A 19,621-nucleotide genomic window follows, 5' to 3' on the forward strand; every position below is an offset into this window, starting at 1 on the left:
AAAAAAAAAGCCTGACGAAAAGTAAACGCCAGCTGGTTGCCTCTCGCTCTCTCTCATGACTGGCGGACAGTTTTCGACGATCTGAGTACAAGGCTTAAATTATGCCGTCTTCCCACAGAGATCGGACTTTTTTATTCGATAGTAGGCGATGTTTTTTCGGTGCAACTCTGAGTTCTTCTTCTAACATTGAAAATATAAACATTCACTACGAAAATTTAAAAAAATAATGGCGGGTAACTTTTGAAAAGGGAAGGCGCCAATTCGAAAAATGCTGTTTATACTTGTAATATTAAATTAATTACTGCTCCATCCGATTGACAGTATTAGGTGTTGCTCCACTTTTTCCTAGGCGCATACCGTACTCACAACATGGAGCGAAACATTTAAAATGAAATAAAATATGAAATTATAATAAAACAAAAAACGAACATTTATATATAATGAACTTGATTTGTTACCAGTTAGACAATATTGGGCAAAAGCGGTTAATATCTTTTTGCAGGCTGGAAAAAACCTGCAGACATAGTAGTTTAATTTGGTTGTTCCCATAGATCATTTACAGTCTGTTCCCAAGTATCATTTATAACGCTGTTGTGCCCATTTTAAATGTTGTGCAAAATGCAACGGGCTAAAATTATGGGCCACAGCTGTTCAGATCAGCTGTTATCGGATGGTGGATGGTGGATGTGCTCTGTGGGAATCGGAGTTTCACATTTGTCAAAAATCCCAACCGTTTCAAACGGATTGACTGTATGGGAAGACTCAAGAAGCAACCCACCCGTTTCCATGGTCCGCTTTGGGACTGAAATGTGTGGGGAGATATTTTATTAATAATTTCTATAAATTTAAAACCAATTCACCTGTTCCAGTGCCCGGCACTTTAATTATAACTTGCCATTTATTAGTGATATATGATATATATGTATGTATGTAATCGGAGAAACAGTTTGAGATAGGAACTGCAGAAATTGTTGGTGGAATATCTTAAGAAAATTTGAGTCGGAAAGCTTATTCCACTGTCATTGCCGGTAGATGGTAGACGACTGGCTATTATTGACGATAGTTGCAATCGATAGTGAAGCGATGGGCTGAATGTCGAATTAATGTCAAAACAACATAGGCTTGGCCCACAATGCGACTTATGGTGTTATTGAGTTAAGGGGAAAACTCCGTTTTATTTTACAAAGCGTTAGGATAGAAAGCTTGTTATGGGCAGAAGTGGAGTTAAGTTTAACTGTTTTAAGCAAAATTAAAAATAGCGGGCAAAATATGTCTGATAGGCTAGAACACTTTACCTCCGTTTAAAATCACAATATAGAACTCGAGTAATGGAGTTATCCCAATGTGGACAGGATAATCGAGATAAGCAATCGATAGGAATCTTAAGGCAGTGTGAAAAGTAATGTATGATGAAAAGACTGACATTCTAAAATACTCAACTAATAGCATATTATTTTAATAGCCATAACATAAAACATATGTGAACAATGCTTAAATATTCCCAAGCTCAATAACACAGTCACAGTGTATGATAGTAGTTCCACTTTTATAGTTTCAAGACCGATGTTAAATCCACTACCCTTAGAGGTTTCGATGGGAAACGATTATTTTTACTGTCATTAATATCCCACACCTAAATTGACGTGATTTTCAGAAAACATATAATTAACAAGATTTTGCGACAAAATATTTTGCAATAAGATTTCCAGAAAAATAAAAATATTTGTATTTAAAAAATATATATATATACGTATGTATATACATGTTCGTATGTGTGTGTGTTTGCGTAAGTGGTGCATAAAAATTGTATATTCATCCCAAAAGCCCACATGAACCAGAAGAAGCTATTTTTTTTGTAATTGTTTTACCAATTTATCATTTGGTTGGTTGATTACTGTCGAGTATAATCTTAAAAGTTAGGTTGGTCTAAACGATCAAGTTAGCAGATTTCTTCAGTAATGGATACATCGAAACTTAATACAAGGTATGTATTTAAGTTAAATTATATTTTGTTTTTTTACATATACTTATATATACCTACATATATGAACATACATTTAAAGCATCTGAGTTTTTGTTTGAAGTAGTAACTTCCTAACAATTTCCGAGTTGCATATGTGAAATAAAGGTTTTATAAAAACAAGCTAACTTATATTCTTATACTTTAGGTACTCGAGAGCAGACCTGTTAGCTCTACGATATGAAGGCAAAAGTAGACAGCGCCCTCAATGTACAAATAAAACTGAGCTACAGACGTTGAGTTTTTGGAAAGTGAATTTCAACGCTGTCTCTTTAAATGTGGCTAGCAGCTATTCGAATCAAAATAAAAACCGTCTATCTCCAGAGGCAGATAACGCGAGTCTGAGCTGTTCCAATAGCGGCTCAATAAGCTCGCGTCGCGCCTTGCGAAATCGAGAGCGAGCGAATAATTATTACCAGCGTTTTGTACCTACCGATTCCCTCCAGTTATGTGGAGAAGATAAAGATAAGGACGCACAGGTGACGCAAGGCGCGGGAGGACAGTCATTTAAGTCTCCCATCATCGACCATCGCAGCATTTCATCGTCGCACCTAATGCCGGCTTTTGCGAAGAGACGCTTTGCCACAGTGAGCGGTGGCACTAGCGCTGACAACAACGACACAACAGCTAGCACATGTGATGATGCTGCAAGTGCATCCCAGAGAAGAGATGGCAAGGGTAAGGCACCTATATCCCCTAGTCGAAAAGGCATCGAGCTAGACGGTTCTGAAACACGTTTAAATTATGTCCAGCCGGATCATGACCAGTGCTTGTCATCTTCGCCAACATTCGCTTCCCGCCAAGAAAGGCGTATCGGGAGTGGTCGCCTGTTACCCAGAAGTGATAATTGGGAATTTAAAGACCAGAAAACAAAGGAGGCCAGCATTGAGACTGAGAAGGATACGTCTCTAAATGGCAGTGTTGGTGGAAGTGGTGTTAGTCAGCATAATCAAACCCAACATCGCTATCGCACATTCAGCGGAAGATTGGTTGATCGTGTTCCCGAACATACTGATCGTCGTTTTCAATATGATACCAAAAGGTCAGTTGATCGACAGGTCGTAAGTAATCGACGCATATCTAATAAGGAGTCCTGTAGCAATCAAAATCGTGGCAAACGCGCAAACTCTTATCACATACACGAAGAACCGGAATGGTTTAGTGCAGGACCAACATCACAGCTTGAAACAATTGACCTACACGGCTTTGATGACGTGGAAAACACTGAGGAGCGTTCCGATATGGAAGATAATAGTGATCAATTTTCACAAAATAATAAAAATTTGGCTGGGCAACCAACCATCATTGGAGCTTCGAGGAGAAGCAGCAATGTCAGTTTAAATTTAAACGACGCAAATCAAAGTGAAGATATAAAAGATACTGGCGAAAACATTTTGACTTTTATACAAAACTCATCGGAACTAAGCAAACAGCATAAAAACTTACCAAGACAGTTACCGTGCAGTCAAAGTTCTGAAAGTGAATTTAATTTTGATGCTTTTCTTAACATGCATCCTTTGGATCATTCAATTATGGTAAATATGATGTATTATTTTACTGACCTTCGACAAGTCTGATATTTTATACATTACTCATACGGGGTTAAAATGGTTTTCGTAAATTAAATATGTATGTAACAAGCAAAATAAATTTTTCAATAATATTAAGTGTACACTTATGTATATTATTGATAAATGGCCGAGTCAATAAAGGCATGGCCTTTATTTATATACATGTGGGCTAGCACCCGTTTTGATACCTATAAGAGAATAAGAATACTGCATACTAAGATATTTCTTTATTTAATTCCTAATTTATTGTTTATTATTACATATTTTGGTATATATTATTTATCACTCATATAGAGTAATGATGGCGCTGAAAAAGAAGAAGCAAAAGGGACGTCACGTTTTAGCCGATGGTTTCGACTTAAAGAACCTGCCAATAATAATGAGCATTCGGGTCTGAGTGAATCGGAAAAACTTGGTAAGTCATTATATGTAAAACCGTTTTCTTAAAATTTGATTCTTTGATTAAACACGATTATTATTTACTTACTAAAACTTAATTTTATACTTAAGGTATTCCGAGTGTTAAGGATTTGGAAGCACAAATGACTAAAGTGGACATGCGGACTGATTTTGTTAATCCGATATCAGGACCATTCCCTCAGAATGTGGAAGTGGATAAACCTGTTGCTAGAGACACTGAGGCATTCAAAAAGCTATTGCAACAGCTGGGCTCTCAAACCAGGATGCCCAATCCTGGCAATGACGTTTATCAAATAATTAATCATTCAAATGTAGGAAATCCTGACCAGCTTGAGTCTAATCCACAGAATAAGATTAATGACTGCCATCCACAGCAACCAGAGTTAAATGTCCACGTGCCAAACATACCGAATAGTAACCATTTATTTACGCAAAAACGTATGGAAATCCAACATCTAATTCAAAGTAAGATCTCAATTTTTTTTATATTTAATAATATATATTTGTTTGTTTCGCCAATTGACCAAATATATAGGAATATCTATTTATACAATGGGGAGCAAAAGTGAGTACATGTTTGCAAAAGCGCTTTTGGATGCGAATAAAACAAAAAGTAAGAAAGCAAAAACAATAATTTTTTTAAATTTTTTCTACATTTAAATACATACTACAAAATAACGGAAAACAATTAACAGTTAAAATAATATTGAAATCGTGCATTGCTTTCGTACTATTTCTTTGACTTAATATGTAGTCCATAACAAACAGGCTTTGTCTGAAATAAACAGCATCGGCATTGGACCATAGAATACTGGGAACAAGTAATTTGGTTAGACGAATCCTAATTCAATAGATTCAGATGGTAAGCAATATTGCTGGCGACGACCCGGAGAATTTTTGCAGCGACACCAAGCAAACTGTTAAACACGGTGGAGGTCGTATAATGGTTTGAAGATTATTCACCTGGTGGAAGACTGGGCCAATACACAGGATAAGTGGAATAATGGATACGCACCAGTATGTGGACATTTTAAAAGCCCATATTCCCAATTTTATTAAGCAATGTGCTTACGACGAAGCTGAAATGGTATGGCTGGTCAAAATTTTCATTTAATGAAGTGGCCAGCTCAAAGTCCGGATATCAATTGAGAATTTATGGTCAATTGTGAAGAGACAACAAACATGGAAGATTTGGCAAAAAAGGTGCCAAATGAATGAAACTCCATACCCAATCAAAATTTTAAAAAAATTTTTGAAAGGAAGCCAAAACGAGCCGAAAACGACATAAAAAATAAGGGCTTGTGGACTACATATTTATGTTATTGTACATTTAAAATAATATTTTTGTTGATAAAAAAATTGAAGTGCCAAACGTGCATAATTGAGTACATGCGAGTTGTTTTTTTTTTTCATGCTATTCTAACTGTTTATTGTTTTCAGTTATTTTGTAGTATATTAAATGTAGAATAAGTGAACAAAAAATTATTGTGTTTGCTTTATTACTTTCTGTTTTATTTGCATCCAAATGCGCTTTATGCAAACATGTACTCAAACATGTATACACTGAGAAAATTTCCACGTCTATAGTCAGCTAATTAGCTGAAATACGAAGGCGGATCTACAGATGCGGTCAAAACAACAGGAGTGCCCGCAGAGGTTTTCTAGGAACCATAAAAAATAACTTTTGAAACGTTTTTACAAAATGCTTTTAATTTTCATTGAAATTCAACTAATATAAAAATTCAAATAATAATACATAACAACTTATGATAATTCATAAGATTTTTTAGAAAAAAATAAATATTACGAAAATTTGTTCGTTCAAAATAATAGTAGTGAAACTTTTAAAAGTTCAGCCAAAAAAAACGTTTAATGATTGAATGATTAACTGCATGTAATATACCTATATTTAAGGATTATTTAAGTATTTATTTGCATATCCTTTGTATCCTTAACGGACGCACAGCGTTTATGCATGGACTCAATTAGATTTGGGCATCTCTTCACAGGAATGGAGCCCCAAGTCCTTTGTACAGCTTCCCAAAGTTGAATGTTATTGTTTGGTCTTATTTCCGAGACTGTTGTTTCACGTCAAATTTCAATCACTCTATCACACTAACCAGATTGGCCGCGAATTACTCTTTGGCGAGTTTACTCGTATGTTAGGGATCGTTGCCCTGTTGAAACGTCCAAACAAGTGGCAAGTAGTCCTCGGCGGCATATGGAAGCATAACGTCGTTTAAAATTTTAACGCCACGGCCTCCAAAAAAAACTATTTTCGACTCATCCGACCACAAAATATTCATCCACTTTAAACGTTGCCTCATATTTTATAGCTTTTCTAACCATTGTAGAAGAGCAGCAATAATATTTTGCACTTCTTCCCAGCAGAAATCAAATTTTTAATCAGATCTTGCATCTCGGCAGTAAAGTGTTTGTAGTCAGAACTAAATTTTAAGGAAAAATTTAAAAATGTTCGGGACTGTTAAAAAATAATATTTTAAACCACCACAAACTTCTTTTAAAATGAAGTACACTAAATTATTCTTGCTAATTTCTCTGGCACTCCTATTATTTTGACTGAGTCAAACACGTGCATCTTTACAAATAAAGGCGAAAAGAATAAAAATAAGGACGAGAACCGAACATAACTGAAAATTATTATATAGCAGTTAATTACAGTTACTAATGTGAAAAAATGAATTGGATTTGTGAAAAAATGGAGAAAATATTGAGAAAACACTTTTTGCTTGACTTGCACTACTATTATTTTGACCGCAACTGCATATGAATCCAGTTCAAAGACAATATTTAATCTATTAGACAAATTTCGGATAACTAACATCGGAAGCTAACTTCGGCAAGCCGAAGTTTTAATACCATTGCAGACTTTGCCGAAATTGCTAAAATTGAAAAAGTAGCGAAAAAAATAAGGTATACATAAATTAATTAGATTTTATTTATTTATTTATTTATTTATAAAAAGCTAGCTTAAGTTTTAAAACTATGAACTAACTATAATAAGAGCATTAGCAGCTGAGGCCTTCCGCTCGTCTGGGATGACAGTAATAATTTAATTTAAAGAAATGAGAACAATTTTAGATTTTGTGAATAAGTTTGGCTTTTTGAAGAAATGAAATGATTTTAGTTATGTTTTCATTGGAAGGGTTTGCTATGATGTTGGCTGGGTTGTCAGAAAAGAAGGATGTAGCTCTAGGTTGGGAGAGGGAAGGGCAGGAGCATAAAATGTGGTCAATGTTTAAATGAGGGTTGTTGCAGTATGGGCAAGTGTTTGGAAGGGATCTGTGCATGTAGTGTGAGTTTGTAAGTGAGGTGTGTCCTAGTCGAATTCGGTTTATAATTATTTGGGTTTTCCTATTATGATTGGTGTGCGAGTAGGTAAAGCTGGAAGGAGTATTTTTAACGATATTGTTATACCAGGAAGAGGTATAGTTATGCAGGTCGGATTGTTTTAATTTAAAGTACTTTTTGAGGTAGTGTGTAATGTCGTTAGTGTTGTTGTTTGTGTGTATATAAGCGGATATTTTTGTGTTTCTTTTGCTGTTTTGTCAGCATTCTCATTGCCTTTTATGCCGATGTGACTGGGGATCCAGATTAGTTTGATTTTTGGGAAATGATTGGTAATTAGGTTTCTTATAATTGTAGGGTAGAAGGAGTGGTTGTTAAAATTAGTAAGGGAGTTAAGGGACGATAGGGAGTCTGAGCAGATTGCGTGTTTTCCTGGATTTTGTAAAGCTGTTTTTATAGCTTCGTGGATGGCTATTAGTTCGCTTGTAAGGACTGAGGAATAGAGGGGAAGAAGACCACATTTGATGGTGTTGTTTTCGTCGGTTACGCTGAAGCTTGATATGCCATTTGCCATCGAGCCGTCGGTGTAAAGGAATTGGTGGTTAAGGAGGGTGTTTTTTAGGGATTGGAAAAGTTGTTTATAGGTAGTTGGAGGGGTGTTGGCTTTACTGTACTTGGACAGATCAGTATTTGTAGCTTTTATTATTAGTTCCATGTTGTATTTTTTGTTGGGGTAGCTTTTGATTGGTAGGTAGGGGAGGTTTAGTTTTTTGCAGATTTCTATGGTTCGGTCTATTGTGCTTGGGTATTTAAATTTTTTTTGGTGGTCTTGGTTAGATGACTAAGGGGGGTGTCGTAAGAGTGAATTAATTTATTTGATAGTTTGCCCGTTAAAAGTTCTCTTCTGTGTTCTATTGTATAAATGTTGGATTCAATGAGAAGGTTATTGGTTGGTGTAGTACGGAATGCTCCTAGTGCTGCTCTAATTGCTGAATTTTGAATGGTTTTTAAGTGGTTAATTAAGTGTGTAGGTGCGCTACCATTGATAGGTAGGCAGTAGTCGATTTTAGTGATTAGGATGGATTTGATAATTTGGATAAGGGATTAGGTGTTGGTGTTGTATTTTGGGGAGGATAGGTGTTTGATGATGTTTAAGGGTTTGCGGAGGCTATCTTTTAGTCTGCTTATGTGGGTGGACCAGTTGTATTTATTATTAATGCCTAGGATTTTTGTAGAGCTAGTTTCAGTGATGGTTAGGGAACCAGTATATATTTTTGCTCTGCAATTGTGTTTCCGACATATGTGGAGGTGTTGACTTTTTTCAATCGAGAGGGAGGAACCTGAGTAAGTACACCATTCTTTAATTTTTTGGAAGACAGCTGTTAGATTTGTAGAGGGGTTTTTTTTTCTTTTGTGTTCTATGATTAAATGGAAATCATCAGCGTAGGCCGTAAATTTAAATTGTCTAGGAATGGAAATGATGTTACAAAGGGAATTGTAGGCTATTAGGAATAGGATAACAGAGATGGGAGAGCCTTGTGGGATGCCGTTGTCAAGTGGGAAAGAGTTGGAAAGTGAGGTTCCGTTTTTGATTATGATTTTCCTGTTGTTCATAAAGTTGGCCACGTATTTTAGTATTCGGGGGCCTACTTTCCATTTTTGGAGTTGGTGGATGAGATAATGTATTCCTATTTTATCGAAGGCTTTAGTGAAATCTAGGGATATTATAGAAATGTGTCGTTTTAAGGAAAGGAATTTGTTGGTTAAAATAAACCACCACAATCTTTTAGCAATAACTTTGTCCAGAACTTTTGCTAAACATGGGTTAAGGGCAATAGGTCTGTATGATTTGGGTTCGATTTGGGGTTTTAGGGGTTTTAAAATAGGGAGGACTAGGACGAGTTTGTATGATTGAGGGATATGAGAGTTGAGAATATTATTAAAGTGTTGTAAAATTTTGAGTTTAAAAGGGGTAGGTGTGTTTTTAATCATGCAGTAGGAGATGCGATCCGGTCCTGGAGTGGCACCTTTGAGAGAGCTGAGGGCTGATAGAAGTTCTATTAGGGTTATGTCTTTTTCTATTTCTAGCGCTGAGTGGCATGGTAAGTAGTTTGTGGTGTAGTTGACAAGGCTCTTATTTGATCTAAATGTAGTAGAACAATTTGAGTTCTCAGCTTCTTTTGACCAGACGTTACCGAAGGTGTTTGCTATTTCTGATGGATTGGTGGTGTTAGTATGGGTGAAAGGGTTATAGATAGTGTGGATATGTTTAGTGGGATAGAGTCCGCATAGACGTTTAACGTTTGCCCACACTCTAGTTGGGTCAGAGTTGGGTTGGATTTCGGAGGTGAAGTAGTTGAGGCCGGTTTTTTTGGCTTCTCTAATTGCTCTTTTGTATTTTGCGTTGGCTTTTTTGAATTCAATTATATTTTCTGAACTGATGTTAGCTTTAAGCAACTTCCATTTTGTGTTTTTCGTGTATTTAAGGCAAGCTAAGTCGTTGTTCCACCAGGGAACAGTACGTTTGAGGGTAAAGATAGAGTTTTGGGGTATAGAGAGGTGGGCACTTTGAATTATAACTTTTTTAATTATGGCAGCTTCTTTGTTTATATTATTGGTAGGTTGAGTACCTGAGCTGTAATTTAAGATATTGCCACTATAAAGTTTCCAGTTTGCTTTTTTGAGGTTAAAGGGGGGTTTAGCGGTAAAGGATGGGGATGTATGCTGGAACAAAGAAATAAGTAATGGGAAGTGGTCGCTGCCATTGAGGTCGTCGATCACTTTCCATGTTATTTCGGGGGCAATGTTGGCGGTGGCGAGAGAGAGGTCGATATGTGTAAATGTGTTGTGTGTTGAGTAGTGAGTCGGCGATTTGTCATTTAATAGAATGTAGTCAGAGCGGTCTATAAATTTTGCAACGGTGTTTCCTCTGGAGTTGCCTCTGAGGGAACCCCAGTAAGGGTGCCAGCTGTTGAAGTCACCAAGGACTAGTGTGGGTAGGTTTGTTGGGGATAGGACGTTTTCTAGGTTTTTTAGATTAAAGTGCTCATTGGGAGAAATGTAGGTAGAGATAAGGGTGATTTTTTTTTTTGGAGTCTAAGGTAAGAGCTACAGCTTCAAGATCTGGATTTAGTGGATGTTGTGAGTGGGAAATGGATTTATGCACTAGGAGGGCTGTGCCACCGAATGCATTTGTACTGTGGCTGCAGTAAATTAAAAAGTTTATGGGAATTGGGAGTGATGCAGTGCTCGATATGTGTGTTTCTTGTAGGGCTATTATATGTGGATTAAATTGTTTAATAATTAATTGAAGTTCGGGATAGTTATTTCGGTAACCTTTAACCATATTTATAGTTTATTGGGGTGTGGATAGATTAGTTAGTTTCCATGTCACAAGAGTCGCTCGAAGCTTCTCCAGTTTTTGATGAATTAGACTTGATTTTTTTGTTTGCATTTTTGTTTGCGGCTTTGAGAGATGCTAGCATTCGCTTTGATGTAGAGAGAGGTAGGATTTGAACTGGGTTAGTGGTTGGTTTGGGGGTTGGGTGAGTTGAATTGGAAGAGTCTAATTTGTTGTCTATAGATAGATCTGCGTATGAAGTTAGTTGTTTCCTGGGGGTAGATTGTCCTTGCTGTGTGAGGTTAGGTCCTTTGAGTTGTTGAGGTCCTGAATTTTGTGAAGGTGTAGTGTTGTGATGTGTGTGAGGTGTTGTTTTGGCGATGGATGAGTAGGAAATGGGTGAGTTGTTCGAATTTCTTGATCTTAGTATTGTTAGGGCAGTTTTGTTGTCGCATTTTTTGGTTGTTTTTATAGCAATAAGCTCTTGCTGGGTTTTGAAGATTGGGCATCTCCTGTTGGTTGAGTTGTGGGGGTCGATTTTTTGGTCGTCATTACAATTTATACATCTTTGTGGCCTAGTGCATTTCTCCTGTGTGTCTGTGTGGTGTTCTTCTCCGCAGTTATAGCAAATTTTTTTATTTTTGCAGAACTTGTGTAGGTGGCCGAATTTGAAACAGTTATTACATCTTAATGGGAGTGGAATGTATTCCCTAACTGCGGTCCTTTGATAGCAGATTTTAATATTCTCTGGAAGGTCATGGCGGTTAAACGTAATTATTATTAGACCAGTCTCTTTAAGTGTGCCATTTTCCCTTTTCAGAATCTTTTTAACTTCACATACGTCCTGGCTAGCAAGTTCTTTTTGTATAATAGTTTCTTCTATTCCTCTTAGGTCATTCGAGTAGATTACACCTTTGGTTGAGTTTAGTCCGTTGTGGATACACACTTCGACTTTTATGTCAGGAGCAAAAGCTTTCAATGCGAGTAATCTATTGGCTTGGGTGTTGGTTTTTGTTTTTATGAGTAGTGTTCCGTTTCTCAGTTTATTACAGTCTTCTACCTCACCGCCACATGTGAAGTTATTAGAAATGGGTTGATGTTGCTAAGATCTAGATGTAGATCACACCTTCTAATAATAAGGTATTTTGGGCCAGGAGATCTTAACAGTGCCATATTTTTTCGTGGGCAGTTATTGGACCTCGATCGGGGGGATCCCCCATCACGCCGTCACTGTGTTTTCACCCGTTGGTTGGTCTTGCACTTTTTTTGGTTTGCGCACTTGTGCACTTGTGGTTACTGTTAGAATTTTGGAGAATGTTGTTGGTAGTTGTTTGGAAGCGAAGGCACGTCTGGTCTCTATGAGAGTGAGTTTGTGACTGAATTAGATTTTATACTTCAAAAAATGTCATATAAAAATAGAAAAAAAGGGATATTTTCGCAGCCATTAATTATTTTTTTTTTCTGCAAGGGTATAAAAATTGAGTGATATACTTTAGAAAAGGTATATAAAAAATCAAATCAAATTAAAGTACGTGGAGATATATCAATATTAAATGTGGTCTTTGAAGAAAATAAATAACTAAAAATAAAAAAAATTTTAATTGCGTACTTTTGTTTTAAATTTATATTATATACCAAACATTAATTTCAAAGGCTTTTTAAATAAATGCTTCTGGATTTTTAATGCCTTATAACTGAATAGTGCCTTTTAAGTACCAAAGGTCATTAGCTGGAAATTGCAAAATTTTCTACGCATTTTTCGCATTTTCTACCGGTTATTTTATAAATGTGCGCCAAAATATTTTTTTTTTTTTCAAAAAATGTTTATTATAGGGAAACTAAATTTCTTGATTCGATTATCGGTTCAACTCATTAGATTACCACATTGAAAAAGTCTGTATTTTACATTTTGTCTATACTATTTATCTTTCCATATTCTTAAAATATCCATATACATATATGCAAAATATTTTTAAGGAAATAATTTTGAATTTGTGGTTCTCTTTGTTTTATATACTAACTTTTTAATATCAAATAGGACTGATTTGTGGAGACGTTTCCCCGGACTTTCTGGAAAAAGAGTTAGGTAACCCTAGCACTCCAGCTTCTACAAAGGAGGTTATTGCAACAGTACTTCGTGAATATTCCCATACTAAAAGAAATACTGTGGGCACAAGCGATCCCCATATTTTCACTCATTCATTTCTCCAAGCTCAACCGGTCCATCAGCATTTCTCTGAAGGTTTGTATTTTAAGACCAACATGATCTAAAATGGATCGATAGAGTTAAATTTACACCAGTGATCATATTGTGGCCTTTCATTTGAGAGAGTGATTTGCACGACCAGTCGGAAGTTCAGAAACTATTCCAAAAAATAAACCCTTTATGCTAAAAAGAATAATATAAATTGCACATCATAATGAATTAGAATTGGGAGCCGCTTGAAGAGACTTGATTTACTTAGACCAGCTTTTTTTTTAATTTAACAATTTTTTTGTTTTAAAATAATTATTTTATTTAAGATTTTTTTCTTGTCTTTTATCTAAAAGCTTACACAAGTTATTCGGTATTCAATATCACGTTTACAAATCTTTCTTACAAAAACCGAACGTTATCTTTCATAAGATGAAACAGAGTAGCCTCGTGGGTGGTGCAATTTTTAGATTCTCATCTTTACTTTAAAATAATGCTCCTTTTTGCCTTTTTTTACAATACGGATTTTTCATTTGGCTTTGTGTAAGAAACAGCAGACTGATTTTGATAGCAGAGGGCCGCCAAAATCCTATGCTCACTAGATAGACACATGGTGACCACTGGACTTTTTCTGGGCTTGCGAATTAAGCCTATTTTTTTAAAAGTATCGAATATATTTTGGGATAGAAATACTTCTGTATTAAAACAAAGATTAACCTACGTTATAGAAGGCTGGATCTTTGTAATAAAAGTTAATACATTTTTTTTTATCTTTTTTAAGAATTGCTTTCTCAAAATTCTGCCAGCCATGCGATAAATCAGCTAATTGCCCACGGTAATTCGCCCACTCCTTTGGCCTTCACTCCTACATCAGTTTTAAGGAAAATGACAGCCGATAAAGATACAAGTCAAACACCTAGCGCATCTCATAGCCAGCAGCAACAATATCAAATGCACCCACACCATGCCAAGCAACTAAGTACGCACTCAAACGTACATGAGCCGCAGCCGACAGCAACTATGGCCGTACAGCCTCGAATGATTTTAGGAGGTGGAAACTTTTCCATTGTCCAAAATGCCCAACACATGTCTCCCAACCTGCCGCAGTGTCGTAATCAACAAATGTTAAAATGGACTCCTGGCAATATGCAAATGGTGCAAGGAAAATCATTTGGTGAGTAGAAAGGAAAATTTTTTTTGGTTGCTTTGGCTCCAATGATTTAAATTTTTGATTTATAGCTATAATATTCCTCAACTTTTGATATAAAACACTCTATACTTACTTAAGGAGAAGTGTTAACGATACAACAATTATTTCATAAAAATTTAACTTTCAGTACATTTTATCGGAAACAACAATTTTACAGACAAACATAAAAAAAGTCACTAGAACTGTGCTTTAGCTATCAGTTTTTAGTTAGAAACAGTCGATCATAATTTTAAAAAACAAAACTACTATCTAACTTGATAAAACCGACCGAGAGGCGCAGCCATATACAGTCCCGCACTAAAGTGTTGGCACACTTGCAATTTTTGACTTTAAATGTTATTTTTAGGCTTGTGTAGCATTTTAATGATTCCCTTTTTTTTAATTAGTTAAATAAAAGATTTTTTATTTGAAAGGCATCATTAATTTTTAATTTTCTAAAACGTTATTAAAGCTATTTTAATTTTTAATGAAAAGGAACTTTTTTCGTTACACAAAAGTCTTGGCACAGTTAAAATATTTTTCGGTATTATCTCTATATTAGCCCGGATCCCGTTAAATAACATATGATCAAAGTTTCAAAGAATTTTTGCTGTATTGGGCTTTTTTATGCATTTTGTTTTGAACTTTGTAAAAAATGGAGAATAAGCGCAAGGAATCCAACGTAGCTCAAAGAAAAATAATCCTACATCTCCACGACGAAGGAAAATCCTATGGCGAAATAGCCAACATAATGGAAATGAGCCGATTTTCCATCCGAAGCATCGTGCAACGTTTTAAGGGAGCTTCCAGTTTGTCAAATGCACCTAGATCTGGACGGCCGAGGATTTTGACTGACCGGGAACGCAGCCAACTGATTCGAAAAGTGAAGGTGGATCCAAAAATAACCTCTTCCCAGATTGCCGCAGAGGTTAAGAATGAGTTTGGGAAGGAAGTTCACCCCATGACTGTGCGAAGAGCCCTGCACGAAGCCAACTACCACAGTCGTACAGCTAGAAGGAAGCCATTGATCTCCGATGTCAATAAAAAAAAGCGCTTAGCCTATGCCAAGGACTTTTTGGGCAAGCCAATTGAATATTGGGATCAGGTCTTGTTTTCCGATGAAAGCAAATTTAATATTTTTCGATCCGATGGCCGTCAGCAGGTGTGGAGAAAGGCAAACACTGCTTTGGATAGAAAAAATTTGGCGCCAACAGTGAAACACGGCGGCGGAGGAGTCATGGTGTGGGGATGCATGTCATCTGCGGGTGTTGGGGAGTTGAAAATATAGGTAAAAGTCCGGGGGAAAAGTAATAGTAATATCAATTTTGTGCCAATGAAGTCAGTATTAATTGTTTTAGGAGCGGCAGAGTCAAGATTTGAGATTATAGGAAAAGGTCTATTATAGTCATAATATAATACTCTGAAAGCTCATGCAAGGCATAGTTAGATCTACAATGATTTAATATTAGGGGAATATAATTTCTAGTTAATCTACTTGGCATAGAAAAGTTTAGCCGACATACCAAGTCAGGGCTGGGGGTGAGTAAAGTAATCAACAGTAGTCTACGGCACAGGAGGTAACACAGAGAATTTTAGAAATATAATTTTTAAAAAGGACCCTTTGTGACCTGCCATTCAGGTAACTTGAGATCCATTTAAGGAGATCAACTGGAAAACCTAACAGGTTAAGTTTCCGAACAAGAAGTAAGTGATTTACAGAGTCAAATGCTTGACTAAAGTCGGTGTAAATGACGTCTGTTTAAAAATGACTATTGAAGCCCTTTTCACAAATTTAGTAAGCTCCAGGAGGTTAGTAATTGTGGATCTACGTTTTAAGCTTAGGAGTAGCTGAGAACTTAGGGTGGATTTTGGTGGAGTAGACATTGTTTCTGCAAAACCAACTTGAGCCGGTTTTCCGGACTTAGTAGTCCCTTGTGGCGGTATAACTATATTATGAGGGATAGGTGGATCCATTAATTGTGAAACAACGACGGAAAAATCGGAATGCATGCATTCTACTAGGTATTTTTCCGATACCGAATCTTTTTAAGCTGCTGATCCTAGCAACATTTGGGGGTTGGCTGCAAAGCTGCTGATCCGCCAGAAAGCTGTATTTAATAATAATTCATATTTAAATGGAATTACGGTTTTAATAAAATTAAAATCGGACAACAATATCATATAGCTTTCAGATCCAGATTGTATCTTTATTCACAATGTTGCTTACACTTTCACTCGCTTATTGTAGGTCGCCCCATACTGAAAGGAGGCCTTAATTCAATGCCGCACCAAAATCCGACAGTTCCTTTTTCCAACCACAAAATCGAAATGAAAACCGTTCATCAGCATCATCAACAGCTACAGCAACAACAACAACCACTTAGATATAAATCTACTCAATCTGTTGAATCGATTTTGAATACTGAAAGTGTGCATCAAAACATTCCATCTCCTGTTGGATGGCACCAACTTTTCCTGCAACATCAGCAGCATCAGACCCGTCAACAACCCAGACCCAGGGTGATTTATGGGGACATGCACCGTCAATCGAATCTTCAAATGTCATCACCAGTGCCAGGTAAGAAATCGTCATGTAAATTGGTTTTGATCACAAAATATCTTATTTGAATTTCAGGTTTTTGTGACAACTCCGATTCTGAATATGTGATCAAAAATAACAGCATCGCATCTCCCGGCTTCCTTAGGGAAGATCAAATGCCATCACCAACCAATAATCAATTGGCCCAATGGTTTTCCCCGGAGCTCCTTGCAAAAGCTTCAGCTGGAAAACTGCCTCTTTTAAATATGAACCAAGCCCTTAGTTTAGAAGAATTTGAACGTAGCATTCAACATTCCTCAGCCGTTGTGCACAATTAACTCTTAAGAACTTTCAGTTGAAAACAGAAAAATTATATCTATGTTTGAAATTATTTTTTTGTTTAAGCTTACAAATTATTTTGTGTATATTGGCACGAACTCTATTTAAAATGGCTTGGAATATTAAATTTGAAGCACAACAAAGTAGTTTTTTAGAATTAATATAACTCAAACTATTTAAAGTATTTGCAGATTGTAGTTGATCATATTGTAACAAATATTTTACTGTAAATAATAAACAACCAATTAAATAGCTTAAAAAAACTGTAATCTGAGTGAATCATGAAAGGGTAGAAAAATAAGAAGTTCCTAGCTGTGCTCAACCATACCAGCATTCAACAGCTTGCAATTTCGGTTTCCCCATGTAAAGAAACTAATTTTCAAAGCTAAAGAAAGGGTGGGTCGGCGTGAGCACCCAAGAACTTTGGAACTCTTATTTTATACAAAATTTAATGTATTTACTTTAAAAGAACCTTTATTTTTTACTTTAAAAATATATTACATATTTTGGCCTCCTGCATTTTTTATATGTAAGCTTAAAAATCATCCGTTTCGTTTCCAATATTTTCCGTAAGGTGTTGGAGAAAGTGCTTCCAGCACCATAACATTTTCAACCGCAACTTTTTTACTTCGTTAACTACTGTTAAATTACCCTAATACCATGACAAGGATCGTCCGAATATGAATTTGGTATTGAAAGACTGTTGTTTTTCTACTTAGACTATAATCGCAGTTAAAGCGCTTTACAATTCATACATGCTTATGTAAGAAATGATTTATTTTGCTGCAAGGCAGGACATTCCAAAAGCTGTGGCAGACAATCTCCACTATCCTGTTAATATTAATATTTTTATAATTTCTGATACCTAATAAATCTAATATTTATAAGGCACTAAAAGCAGAGTTCGCTATCAAGCATTATTAGGGTTTTCCATACCGCAAATACTATGTGAAATAGCTTTATGAGTTCCAGTTTGAACCTACGAACACCCACTAGACAAACTTGATCTTAGTCTATTAGATAGATTTCAGGAAACCAAAAAACCCTCAAATAAAGAGTTCGAGCTTGTGTCCACCCTTAAAGTTACACGATAACAGCACATCCAATGACTCGAGTGATCAGCAGTTGCCTATTCCTCTTCGATTATTTTTATAATGGCTTTTTAGCTGGTTCATAGTATTGTACAATGTCTTAGTTAAACCTCTTTTCCATAATTGGTCTTAAATTATTTTCAAATCAACCGGGTGCATTACTTTGCAGTTGGTCCTTGTACCCAAAATGGGAGCAATGTAGTTCACTCACTGACATTGATCTGAGTCAGCCATGTGAATAGGAATAGTAGAATTCACCTCTCACCATTCCTATATAAAGGGAATTTTGCTATACAACCCACTCTGAACCTGATGTAACCTTGCAGATGAAACAGAATATTCGGAAGTGGAAAAATTCAGGATACCCTTAAGAGGACTCTCAAAAAGCACAGGTCGTGCAGCGCTGTCCAGCCAAAGTTAAATTACTGAAAGTATAACCTGATCCTGAGGTCCTAAAGTCCTCATAAGCAACGATTATTCGCACAGCTTGGAAGCTCCTGGCCATAAATTTACCGAGTGTTATAGTTACGAGCAAAACCAAGTAATTGTTTGCAATATGTAAAATTTCGTGGAAAATTTTAAATTTTTTCTTTTTTAATATTGTAAATTAAGGCATAACTACTAAAATAGATTTAAAAAAATTGGATATTTCAACATAAAACGTGTCGAAAACAATTAAAAACAAATAAACATCAAATATTCGACTGTCAATTAATTCTTTGCAAAATGCAAGCACTTGGCACAAAAAAACGCATAAAAAATCAAAGGTTAAGTAAATTCGCGGAAAAAAACTGTATTGTGTTTGGATTGCTGCTCCCTTTTATTTTCATTTAGATTTTTGTTTCAAGAAGTGCGTAATTAATAGATATCAGCGTTATTAACAATGCCTGGGAAACTAACTGATTTTTATGAGTTCAGTTAATACAATTGGTTTGCCAGAAGCCTTTGGTATTAAATTAAGGACACCATACCAAATAATAAATCTTGCAGAAAAAGAAAATCGTCTGCAGCATTCCGGCTCTGGAGGACTACCTGAAATTATTACCGGACGGGATCATTCAAAAATTATCACTTGAATCCGCAAACGCCACTAAGACAGTTGGCATTGGACTTAAAAAACGATTACCATAAAACAGTGAGCCATGAGATTGTACGAAAAGTTTTGAAAACGCACAAGTATTTGCATATTTCAACATAATAACATGTAGCCAGAAAGAAGCCCCTGCTTTCTGCTATCAATATCCCAAGACGTCTTAACTTTTCTATTGCCCATGCTAGCAAGCCGGTTGAGTACTGGGACAACATAACTTTTGTGACGAAACTAAACAATGTTATACTATCACGATGGACCCAGCAAAGTTTGGAGGAAGCCAAATTCTTCCTTTCAGCAGAAGAATATAATACCAACAGTAAAGTTTGGCAAGCTTTCTGTAATGGTTCCATACCATTGTATTTCATCCAAAGGCGTTGGAGATGACAAAAGAATTTTATTTGGACATTTTAAAAAACGAGTTAAAAACAAGCGTATCTAATTTTGGATTAAAGCCTAGTATCCAGATCGACAAACGATTACGCTAGCGTAAAAACTTTAATCTTTCCAGTGTGACCA

The 19,621-nt window shown here is 36.0% G+C and overlaps 1 protein-coding gene across 2 annotated transcripts; it reads left to right on the forward strand.

The window, feature by feature from the left end:
* The first annotated feature begins 1,607 nt into the window (after positions 1-1,607).
* On the forward strand, positions 1,608-17,190 carry LOC108041551 (eukaryotic translation initiation factor 4E transporter). 2 transcript variants are annotated; one of them, XM_044460543.1, is made up of 9 exons: positions 1,608-1,984; positions 2,169-3,555; positions 3,886-4,006; positions 4,102-4,322; positions 4,386-4,476; positions 12,699-12,902; positions 13,636-14,028; positions 16,292-16,621; positions 16,679-17,190. In XM_044460543.1, the coding sequence occupies exons 1-9, from the start codon at positions 1,959-1,961 to the stop codon at positions 16,918-16,920; spliced, it is 3,015 nt and encodes a 1,004-aa protein (XP_044316478.1). In that variant the 5' UTR covers positions 1,608-1,958; the 3' UTR covers positions 16,921-17,190. The 2 variants fall into 2 exon arrangements, with proteins under 2 accessions (XP_044316478.1, XP_044316477.1); XM_044460542.1 differs by having other exon boundaries at positions 4,102-4,476.
* Positions 17,191-19,621: the final 2,431 nt, after the last annotated feature.

The sequence above is a fragment of the Drosophila rhopaloa genome, unplaced genomic scaffold (assembly GCF_018152115.1).
Source record: "Drosophila rhopaloa isolate 14029-0021.01 unplaced genomic scaffold, ASM1815211v1 contig_203, whole genome shotgun sequence".
NCBI classification, from domain to species: Eukaryota; Metazoa; Arthropoda; class Insecta; order Diptera; family Drosophilidae; genus Drosophila; species Drosophila rhopaloa.